Source organism: Macrobrachium nipponense, chromosome 6 (genome assembly GCF_015104395.2).
Source record: "Macrobrachium nipponense isolate FS-2020 chromosome 6, ASM1510439v2, whole genome shotgun sequence".
Taxonomy (NCBI): Eukaryota; Metazoa; Arthropoda; class Malacostraca; order Decapoda; family Palaemonidae; genus Macrobrachium; species Macrobrachium nipponense.
Genome location: NC_061108.1, coordinates 127,372,649 through 127,385,074, shown reverse-complemented (window position 1 = coordinate 127,385,074; position 12,426 = coordinate 127,372,649). Strand labels below are relative to the sequence as shown.

The 12,426-nt window shown below is 43.7% G+C and overlaps 1 protein-coding gene across 3 annotated transcripts in view; it reads right to left on the bottom strand.

The window, feature by feature from the left end:
• Nucleotides 1–12,426, bottom strand: part of LOC135216159 (uncharacterized) — a 109,919-nt gene that overhangs the window by 38,191 nt on the left and 59,302 nt on the right. For all 3 annotated transcript variants that reach the window (XM_064251272.1, XM_064251274.1, XM_064251275.1), the window contains exon 3: nucleotides 11,098–11,422. In XM_064251272.1, coding sequence (XP_064107342.1) covers nucleotides 11,098–11,422 — 325 coding nt within the window. The remainder of the gene's footprint in view (nucleotides 1–11,097; nucleotides 11,423–12,426) is intronic.

The following is a 12,426-nucleotide window of genomic DNA, read 5'->3' as shown; positions in this document are numbered from 1 at the left end:
TCCTCCTTATAGGCACTCTTAAATGACCCTGTTCGTCTTCTCTTAACTCTACTTTCATTCCCCCTAATACTTCTACTATGACACAATTTTCTTTCAAATTTAGGGTCATACCCATTTTACTCATGGTTTGCTTACCTATCAGCCAGGGTATATCACCTTGCAGAATTTCCGTCTTCAAATAAAACTTTCTGTTTTTTAGTATCACAGGTATTTCTATTATTCCTCTGGACTTATAAGATGTCTCACCAAAATTAAACACTTTATTAGACTCTGTCCTAGTGTCCCTCATTCTCCTCAACTCTTCCTGACTCAAATCCATGACAATACGTGCTAGTCACAATTCCCCGCAAACTGTTGATTTACACCCTGTGTCCAAAATTGCATCAACCACCTCCCATGATGCTTCCACTATTTTATTAACTTCTCCTACATAAACCTCTTCTTCTTCTGTCCCATTTTCTGTTTTTACCTTATTTTCTTCTAGTCTTGTTTCAGTTTTCTTCCTATTATGAAAATTCTGAGGACAATCCCTAGCCCAATGCCATTCTGAGCTGCATATTGCACATACTGTTACCTTCCCTTCTTTGTTTATAGGATTTCTACCACCCCTTCCTCGGTTCCATCTTCCCCGATATCTTTGGTTTTCCCCTCCCTCTCCCAGAACTGGCATTGCCTTCTGACGAACCCACCATTCCCGTTCCTCTTTAGTCCCTAATCCCTCAAATAGTCTTTTCATTGTTTGCGACACTGTTCCGTACTCTAGCTTTTCTTGCCCACAAGCCGATAATACCATTTGTTTTGATTTTCCGTGAGATTTGCTTGCTCTATTACATGATACCCCTTGACTTCGCCTTCAAGCGCGCCTTTCCCCATTGCTCTTTCACACTCAGATGCTGCCTTCTCGTATCTAATTAAATAGTCCGCCATATTTTCACTAGATTCTCTTCTTATTAGAAGGTATCTTTTTATTCTACCGTAATTCTCCATTACCGAGTCTTTTAGATAGGCTTTATCTAGTTTCTCTAGGATTAACTTTGGACCCTCTGTACCAGTAAGTTTATCTTTATCTAATGCTTCCACTAGCTCTCGGGCTTTCCCTTTTAAGCTCATTTCTATTTCTATCGCCGGGTATTTTGTATCTTCTCCATCAACAATAGCCAATCTTCGGCTTGACCTTTCCATTCTTTGTATTCTTCTTGTATCCCGCTAAACCTAGGACATTCCCTTCTCCATCTAGTAGTCTCCCTTTGTTCACTGTCGGATCCAGGCATCTTTGATCAACCACGCTCTGCTACCAGTTTGAATTTTGGCCTAGCCTAACTCCTTTCTTTCTCTATAAAAATGAATAATCTACCCACCTGTACGCTTTCTCCAACTCCAGTACACTCCAGAAATCACCTTAAAACACCAGCACCACAAGACTTACGACCCAAAAAACAACTCCTACCAGACAGAGAGCTCTCCCCTACCAACCACACACCACCAACACGTGCTTTCTACTGCCCCGTGTTATTGTTTACATCCGGCCGACGCCGCCGCCATCTTGTCTATGACATCACAGCCTATGACGTCACAACACAACTTAAATACATCAACAGACACCTTCTAGAATCTACCACATGTTGTCTATATATAGGACACCCACCATATTTCAACAATGCATAAAATACCCATAACAATTATACAATACATAATCACACTTATCTATACCCATAACAATTATACAATATATAATCAGCAGGAACCACTATGTACCCGGTGAACAAGTCATTCCCATATTGTATAGTCTTGTCACTAACAAAACTCACTGTTAGCAGGACTAGATTCTAGATTATTTGATGTCCTACTGCAAGTAACACTCAAAATTCTAGGTGACATTATACATTGTTGCACACTATTTGGAAACATTGCAACTCCATTGGTTTACTCATAAAAAAAAAAGTAAAGGCTTTCAAGATTTCTGAATACCTGTCTATCCTGACGAAATGTTCGAATTCTCACCATCTTTTGAATTTTGTTATCCCACTGGTTTAGTCTTTGGCAGCTGACTCACATCTAAAATTGTTGAGCACTCAGGCCTAAGACAATGCTCCTTTTCAGTTTGGCACCAGACACAAAACCATTTTATCTAGATCACCATCCACTCTTGCCCTTTGAATGCCATACTAGATACAAGCCATAGAACTTGTAAAAAATTCACTGCTGAGGCTGAGCAGCTCATACACTTAGACTTCGGAGAAAAGCCACATCCTACTCTGGAGGCCGAGTTCATGGGGGTACATAATTGTTTGAAGGTCTTAACAAACATGGACACATTACCAAGAAAGCAGGATTCATGCTCTTCAACCAAAGGAAGGGCAAAAGCCTTTCCACTGCAGGGACTGCGAGGAGTTAGCAGCAACTGATACATCACTATGGTTGAGTTGTCATCACTAATCAACCCTACAGAGTGCTTCGTAATTCAATCCTACAATGCTTCCAGGGCCACTAATGCTATATACATTCCAAGAAGTTAAGTTGATGAGCAAATGAAGATCGCCTCCTGTCCACAGACTGGAAGCAAATTATTTTTCCAGGTGTGCAAACCTCTTTTGATGCACCCAAGGGAAGCATGTCTGGAGGTGGTAAGTTATGGAACAAGGCCAGATATTCCCTTATTTCCTGGCTGAATAGCATCAAATAAGCAGGTGGATACTTAAAACCAACCTGTATGGCTTCATGCATCCCTAAAGTCAATAAAGTGGAGACGAAGAAGAAGCTTCTCCAAGGATAACAGGTGACCAAGAAAGACTAGAAAGACTTGCCAACGCAAAGTTGATTGTTCCTGCTAAGACGGGAAATGCTCGGTAACCTCTCTGAACCTCCTGATATACGAGTCCAAACACAAGATTCTAACTACTAACATGGTAATCAGCATGCCAAGTACTTTGCCAGCTCTCTGGCCACAAGATCTGATTTCCCTTGATATCTGTGATCCCCATATTGTGCCAATCTTAAAGAAATTTTTATCCTAGAGTAACTGAACTTCTGAATATGTAAGAATCAGACAACACTTATGATGGCACTAAAGGCATATCCTGAACAAATGGACCAAAAGCTGACACTAAGATAACAACTCACATGAACGCATAAGGGGCTGTTGCAACTTTTACCTGGCAAAGCCTCTTTGCTGACAAAACAGAGGCAGTTCCTGGAATCTTGAGTGATGGGTATTTAGAAAAGGAAGTAGACTATAAAAAGTAATGGAACTAGTCTACTACAACTTCCAGATCATCCTCCTCCAGGAGTGCCCGAGTGATTCAAGAAAGCAGGAAGGAAAATGGGTCTGTAGGCAAGAGAGGAGGGTGGCAGTCCTTGAACTGTAGCTCATGACCATTCAGAAAGATACCACCTAAGCCAATGTCCCCCTGTCACTGCCAAACTGCCTAAGGGTATGACATTTGGGAACAAAAATGAATGAGTGACAACAGAGGTGTCTTACAGATGGTCTGTACAAGTGGTAGGGCTTTTGTAATTCCTGATCATGAAAAATTGGTGCAATTGGAAACCTAATGTACATAAAGTAATTATAATAATTAATGAAAAAATAATTTATATTACAGAAATGCAGTTTTCATTATAAAACTATATTGTAATACTTACCTGAACATCTGAATTAGCCCCTGGTCACTGACCAGCCCGAACTATATCCCCACAGAATTACCGGTAGTTGGGTAATTTTTTAACTGCCAGCGCTACCAATGCTGCAGGTAAACCCCCTTCTACTGAGTTACCTGTACCACCGTTGGCAACGCTGTTGCCAGGACCAGCCGGCAGAGCGCTCTACCTTCAATTGCATTAATCACTAATCATTGAGGGGAGGAGGGTGGGAGTCATTCAGGTGTTCAGGTAAGTATTACAATATTAGTTTTATAATGAAAACTTCATATTGCAATACACCACCTGAACACCTGAATTAGCCCGATTAACAACATTTAGGAGGTGGGGGGATCAATCACAATCAGCAAGACCCCTTACGCAATCATGTGCAAGTAACTCAGTTTCACCTACGATGCACTGTAACTCACCCGTATATTCAGATCTTTGGATGAGATTGCCGGTGGAGAGAGTACCCGGTGGAGAGAGTACTTTGTGTCAGTTTTGTCAGTCAGGTCTAGATGACCTCCCATGTGGTACAATACCTCGCATGTGTGGAGGGAAAAGGGGTCTCCCATGTGGCTGCTAGGCCTCTCATGTATGGAGAAGGAGCTGCCTGAACAGCTCCTTCGGGTTCTTTGTTGATCACCGCCGGTGAAGAAGCACGCCGAGCGCATCGTCGTCATTCATTCATGCTATCTGCCTACCTATTTTTTTATAATGTGTACCATTAATGAAGAAAGACCGGGGGGGGACTTTGCTAAAGCTACAGACCTACGGTAATAACCCTGCTTCTGTTCACTAATACTCGATGTGTGAACTTACCGGACTACCGCATTAGCGGCTATGAAAGGTCCCAGCGAGTAACCCTCCATCGAAGCTAACTGAATGTCCTTTAGGTAGAATGACGTGAAGACAGAAGCTGATTTCCAGGTTGCTGGTTCCAAAATCGATGACACTGAATTGTTCCTTAGAAAAGCCGAAGAGGTAGCCATTCCCCTAATAGAATGTGCTCTTAGGTGAGAATTGCTGCTGCCAGGATCGGCAAGAACATTACCTGAAGCCTGAGTAATAACTTCCCATAGGAAAACACTGACTGCATCCTTCGAAATGGCTCTAGAGGGATTCCTAGGTGACACAAATAATGTCCGCAGATGAGGCAAGAGCTTTTCTGTGCATGCCAAATATGTCTTTAATGCTAGAACCGGACAAATGCGCATCTCTAGTTCGTTGTCTCCAACAAAATACTCCAGAGAGGAGACTTTAAATGCTCTCGGCAGGGGATTGGTTTCCGATTCTGATTTGGCAACAAATTCCGGTATGGACGAGAGATAGATGTCCCTACCTGAAAACTATACTGTCCTGGATACTGCTTGTATCTCTCCCACTTTCTTTGCTATAGCAAGTGAAACCAGGAAAAAGACATTCTTTGTCAGTTCCCTAAGGGACAACTCTTTTAACGGCTCGTAACTCAAAGACCTCAGCATATTTAAAACTGCCGCTAAATCTCACGAAGGGGCCCGAAGCGGTATCATTGGGCGTTCAATTTTGAACTACCTTAGGAGATTGTGCAATACCCTACTGTTAGGCAACTCCGGGAGATGAAACCGGAATGTATACTCAGCATAGACCTATATCCTGTTATAGTTGAGTATGACAACTTCTTGTGTTTCCTGAGAAACAGGAGGAAATCTGCAATCTTCGCAATGGTAGGACGACAGATACTATGTCCTTCCTTCCTTCCTACACCAGCTCGTGTGCATTGCCCATCTAACTTGATAGAGTTTTCTAGTAGACTTTCTTAGTCATAGGGAAATCTGGGGAGCCACTCCCTTAAAGAGCCCGTACTGATAGTCTCCACGTAGCTAGGTTGAGCTCGTGCAGGTTCTGATGATGATAATAAAAATGGGGTTGTGTGAGTAGATCTCCCCTTTTCAGGAGGATCACAGGAGGTTCCTCTAACATTTTTAGGAGATCCAGGAACCACGGTCTCTGGGGCCAAAATGGAGCTATAAGTCATTTGAGTCCCCATACAGCTTCTTAGTTTGCCTAATACCTGCTGTATTAATCCGAAGGGGAGAAAAGCGTACACCTGTAGGTTGTCCCACGAGTGGAGCATCGCATGTGTCCCGCACGACATGGGGTCCGCTACCGGAGAGAAGTAGGTTGGAAGTCAAAAATTCAGACCCCGCTACCGGAGAGTAGGTTGGAAGTCGAAAATTCAGTCTTGTGGCGAAAAGGTCTACTGAAGCCAGCCATCTCTTTAGCAAGGGCTGGACTTCCCCTTGTACTAACGTCCACTCGCCCCCTAGTACTTCTCTTGACAGACTCAATGCACCGCCAATACGTTTAGTTTCCCCGCTATGAACTGGGGAAGGAGAGAAACCCCCTTGAGATTCGCACCATCGAAGTATCCTATATGCGATCATATTTAGCTTTGCCGACCTATCGAAATATCCTGTGTGCAATCATATTTAGCTTTGCCGACCTTGTTCCCCCGTTTCCTCAGGTAGGCCAATGTCGTCCATTGTCTGAGAAAAGCGCTACCGCTTTTTCCCCGACCAACTCTGAAAAGCATGTTAGTGCTTTTTCTACTGCTCTCACCTCGCAGTTATTTATTGATTCCTCCCGATCCGGATCCCTCCAAAAGCCCTTGGCCTGAGGTTCCTCTAAGGTTGCGCCCCAACCTTGATCCAAGGCATCTGTATACAGACGAACATTGGGAATCAAGAGGGCTAGACTTACGCTGGAGGTCAGATGAGATTCTTCTGACCACCATTGAAGATCCTCTAGGCAGGAATCATCCCAGACTACCACTGCGCGCTCTTCCCGAAAGTCCCAAAGTTTCCAGAGACATACCTGCAGAGAGCGCATCCGGAGACGAGATCCTGGAACAATATGAGAGAGAGAGAGAGAGAGAGAGAGAGAGAGAGAGAGAGAGAGAGAGAGAGAGAGAGAGAGAGAGAGAGAGAGAGAGAGAGAGAGAGAGAGAGAGAGAGGACATTCTCCCCAACAAACTTCTCAATTCGCTCAGTGGTTGAGGCCTCTGTGACCTGAAGCTTTCTATTTGACTGAGGATAGAAAGCACTCGCTCTTGCGTCGGAAAAGCCCTCAAACGACGAGTTTGAATCGTCATACCTAGATATGACTTTACTTGCAATGGTGAAAGGGAACTCTTCTCTAGGTTGAATCTTATTCCTAAGTTTTGACAAAGTTGTAACAGGAAATCCCTTGCTCTTAACGCTTCCTCTCTCGACGAAGCCTGAATGAGCCAATCATCAAGATACCTCCTCATTCTGAATCCCCGACAATGCATTATCGCAGATACCGGAGACACTACCCTCTCGTAAACATCTGAGGGTGCAGTGGTCAGCCCGAAGCAGAGGACTTTGAACTGGAAAGTTCTGGATGGACCCGAGAATCGAAGGAACTTCCGCGATTCCTGATGTAAAAGAATCTGGTAATGGGTGTCCTCGAGGTCCACCGAAATCATCCAGTCGTCTCTCCGAACCGACCTCAGCATAGATTGGGAAGTTTCCATGGGGAATTTTGCAGAAACCACCAGCTGATTGAGACCCGACAAGTCTAGAATCGGTCTCTATGAACCTCCGCTGCCAAGGCCATAACCCTGATGGAGTGCGGGGAATAACTGGCCAGGTGAATAGGAACATCAGAAACGGGAGGTACGAAACAGAAAGAAATTTTGTATCCATTCCTAAGGACTTCCACGACCCAACACTCTGCATCCCACTTCTCCCGGAAGTGGTTCAGACATCCTCCTACTGGTGTCGACGAGGGCAACATCCCCTTGCGAAAACCCCTCTTTGCTGCTGAAGGCTTAGAAGTTACCGTCGGGGAAGCCTTGGTGGAAAACTGCTCCTTCTTAGGGGACCTAACAGGAGACCGGGAGCCGGTACACTTACCAGGTGACAGTATACGGGCACCCTTGGGGGACCTGACACCTTGTGCCGCAACCTGTATCATCGCCTGTTTTGACTCTACCGCTGATGTTTAAGAGACGAAATTTACCATTACCGTAACTTCCTCCTCTCTGAAGAGTTTGTCGCAGAGTGCGAGGGGCGCCCTGGACAGGGCCCTCTTGTGGATGTCTGGGAAATAGGGGGGGGGAAGATGGCTCAAGTATAAGTCTCTCCTCTTCTTCCCAATAAAGGTTGTACTGGCCGCTGCGACATTTGCTTGATGAGCCAATCCCATCGAAACCGATGTGATTAAATTATTTAAAAGGACCGGATCCGACGGAACGAACCCGTCTCTTTTCAAGAAGCCCATCAAGCCCGACAACATCCACATCGAGTGTGAGAGCGCTTCAGACTGGTTCCGAAATGTGTCCTCCAAAATAGTCACTTCTCTCAGGGCGATTCCTACCTGTCTAAACGAGGGAACTCTTGCCAAAAGAGCCTCTACAGATTCATTCAGGGGAACTCATACCCGACGAAGGGTTAGCCGCTACTCCATACACATTTTTCCTGGGTGGAAGTAGAGAAGAATCCTGCCTACCTGAACCAACGTCCGCCTCTCTCGAGGACTGCTCCACCTGACCAAACCAAGACAACTTACAGGACGTGCGAGGTATTGAAGGTTTTATGGAATAAAACTCCTTGAACATTGCCTGACTAGAGTGTACTGGATCCTCCGCCATTCTCGACTGAGGAAACAAATCGTGAATAAACTGTACCATCCTCTTATATTCACTTTCTACCGCTTGGGGAAAACTCTTCCAAAATAGGGATATCTTCTTTCAACGACGTTTCCCTATCTGGATCCTCCGATCGGAGAGGAGCATGACAAGAGACAGGATGAACTTCCAACTTACCAGACTGTTAAGAGGGGAACTCAATAGTAAATCCCTATACCTGGAAATCCTGACCAATCAATCCATGTAGAAATCCTGCACCAACCGTAACCAGTTGTGACAGAACACTCTCATAAGAGAGCCGGCGCAGCTCGTGGAGTTGTTGCACTGCCAAACATTGGGTGTTTCGAATCTGAAGCAAACCTCCCTGAGGCCGACCCCCTCTGGTGTGAAACATCCGCATGGATAGTCTTATCCTGAAGACCTGATGACGAATTCGGTACATGAGGCGCCGCCGATCTACCCAACCCGAATTGCAAAGGAACTGAGGTTGAAACACCTACATTTAACCTCCCCAAATACCCTGAGCCAACACCAGAGAACTCTGAAGCCACAACACCTGAGACATTACCTAAGTTCCTAACCGCAGGGGAGCCCACTAACGCGGAAAAACTCGCCCCGGGGGCGAGATCACTTGTACCTGAGTGAACCATACCAGTACCTAATACCAGAGGAGCCGCAATGCCTGTACCAATCATACCACCCAACATCCTATTTGGACAGGGAACCACTGCAGCGGTCTTAAGACCAGAAGAATCACCCGCCCTAGCGGTTACGTAAGAATTAGAAGAGGGAATTCCTGTTCCCGTAACCCCCACCAAACCAGCACCAATACCATAACCCTTAGAAAAGGAAACCACCGCACCGAGAAAAGTTTGGGAAAGACATCAAAGGAGAAGAGAAAAAGGGAGAGGACATACCTGGTATGACTACTGGAACCCCTGACAGGTGTGCTAAGAGTGCGGGATACGCCAACCGGATCTGAAATGCTTAACTGTCTGTATGCCGAACCCTCTGCTTCTGAACGAGGGGCCTCAGAACGGGACCCCTCCGGAAACAACCCATCCGGGGGAACCTGTCAACAGGTTGCAGACGAAGCTAAGGCATGCCCCAAAAGAGAGAAGAGTGAGGAAGACCTTGAGAGGTAGAGCTTATCGATAAGGAGTGGAGAGAAACATTAGGAATAGATGGAGATGAAGACGACGACAAAGAAGCCATTCTTCAAAGTGAAAGAAGATATATAGACTCCCCTCCCCCTTGATAATCCTGCAACATATCACCCGAAAACTTGGGGAAATTCTTACTGACGTGATCCCGATTGTCCGAAAAGCCTAAATGATAGCACTGTCTAACCAGAAGTCTATAATTCCGAGACAAACCTAGAATGTTAGCATTATACTCTGCCAAGTTGAATGTTATTTCATCAAAATGGCTACCACCAGCCCCTGAATCTGTAATAGACCCCGCTGGGAAGGAAACTTTTGAAGACAAGGGGATGGCCTCGAAAATTTCAACAGGCCTTGCTTCCGATACAGACTTAATGTCCTTGTCCTTCGGAAAACACAAGGACGGAAACAGAACTTCCGTCGGAGCCAATGCCGATCCTGTAAAGATAGCCGAATCTGAAACCGAAAGACACTGCTCTAGCAGCTTCTCATCATTAACTTCTACACTAGGATCCCTGATAGTCTTGGTCTCACCTATTGCTAATTCACACTTTTTACTTACGCTTTTAGGGGAAAGGGGGAATTCTGCAGCTGACACTGCCTGCTCTGTGCCAGGGGGACCAGCTGATCCTATCCTCTTGGCTTGCGGTTCCCCCATACCCCTTGGCACCCGTTAGGGCTGGTTCTGGAACAGGCAATGGAGCTGAAAGAGAGCGGTTAGAGTCCACACTCCTATTACTATCCCTATCCTGATTCAATTTTGTCATTAATTCAGTAAAAAGACTAGTCATACTTGATGACAACCTATCCTCTAATTTCTTCAATAATAGAGCTTCTAAATTCTCTTCTTCGACGCTAGTTTTCCTATTTTTTTTAAATAGTTCTCCATCTGGTCCAATGACCAGTCCCTACACTCCTGACATCTCTGTTTAACCCCACACTGTACCTCCCTACAACTAATGCAACGTGAATATCTGTCATGTTTCAGGGTACTCATCTGCTTCTTGCAGGCAATACAAGACCGAAGTGCTGCCCCATCGCCGCTACAAGGTTGTTCTGGAGTCGTAGCAGATGAGGATGACTTCGAATGCAGCAGGGGAAGTTTCTTTCTGAGATGTGTCTCCATGATAGTAAAGTCCAATCAACGCTTTAGTCAAATCGAAAATCCAGAAGAGGTCCAAATGAAGCCCAAAACGTAATCCAAGGTTCATCAACAAAACAGCAGGTTATCTGTGGGTCAGGCTAATAGACCAAAATCTTTGCTTGAGCTAGGAAACATCCTAATGCTCGAGCGAACAAGAAGCAATTGAAGGGAGAGCGCTCTGCCGGCCGGTCCTGGCAACAGCATTGCCAACAGTGATACAGGTAACTCAGTAGAAGGGGGTTTACCTGCAGCGTTGGTAGCGCTGGCAGTTGAAATATTACCCAATTACAGGTAATTCTGTGGGGATATAGTTCGGGCTGGTTAGTGACCAGGCCTAATTCAGGTGTTCAGGTGGTGTATTACAATACACATTTTCCCATTAACCAGTAGAGAACTGTCATGAATTTTTCTAACCACTAAGAGCTAATTACCTAAAAGCAATGGAATTCCTGTAAAAAAAAAAAAAAAAAAAAAAAAAAAAAAAATTCTATACTCACTTCCATTACACTAGCTACATCCATGTCATCATTAACCATCTTTTTGAGAGTGTGACGGTAGTATCCACGATTAGCAACTTCAAATGTACAGTCACATATGACACAGTGGGTGCTTTTTTGATGGTCATTTGTTTTCTGGACCTCTACCGGTTTCAATTTTGGTATATAAATATCTTCAGGCACTGTTTTCACAGGATGTTTAGGTTTCGTTGACTTTTCAGAAACTAGCATTCTCCTTTTTCTTTGCTGCTCGTTCTTTCTTATTCTTTTTTCTTCCTTGTTTTTTTCCTCTTGTACTTTCCTCTTCTCTTCATATTCCAGATACCTGTTCATAAAAAAAAATTCTATTAAAGTAATTCTTATTCCAGATACCTGTTTATATAGTGTAATCACACTCCTTGATAGGTATTCAATTAAAAATAACAATATGACAAATTAATATATTTTGAAGGTTATGCCTGTCATTAACTTATTAACTTAACCCTAAATGGACGGATACCCTTGTATGTGCAGCAATTACAGGTTCTGGGTGGTGGACAAATTAATTCATGGTGTGCAATTTCTATTGCAGATATAATTACTCATGCAACTTTTAAACTGACTCAGCTCCTCGATTCTAGGTGGTTCATGAGTTAGGTGGGCATTTGACTTCAAGGGAGCATGTAGTGCCCCTCTCTCTCACATGATGTTTTTTATATATTTGCTCACAAATATACCCAACAGTTACTATTGTTTTAGATCTCATCTTTTATGATAGTATGTCAGTTATAATTGTAATTTTACAAAGATAAGTGCAAAAAAAAAAAAATTAGAAAAAACATGTATGATACAAAAGTTACTGCATCTTCGATCTCCGTAAACTAACAAATATTTTTCAACAAATATACACTCAGAATTTGTTACTGAATTTAGTTCTTATCTTTTTGATATTGTGAGCTTTAATTTTAGTTTTATAAAATAAAATAAAACTAATTATTGGAAAAAACATGTACAACTTGGCAAAATTTACAATAGTCTTGCAAACAGAGGCCTCACAAGGCATTGTAAAGACTTTTTCAACTTCTCATGGAAGGTAGAGAAAAAAATTTGTTTACACCATGTGCATTCATTCCATTGATGTTTTTTATTTCCCTTAAACTGGCAGACATGAAAGTTTCCCACGGCCTGGGGTGCTGCATATGTTTTTCTTAAGCCCGGCCCTTAAGGGTTATATTATTCACAACACTGCAGACCACAAATGTAAAATTATTTGCTGCAAAAAGCTTTTGGCTTTTGTTAACTAAATGATTCACATTGGATAACATATTTAAGGCAAAAATGATATTGTTA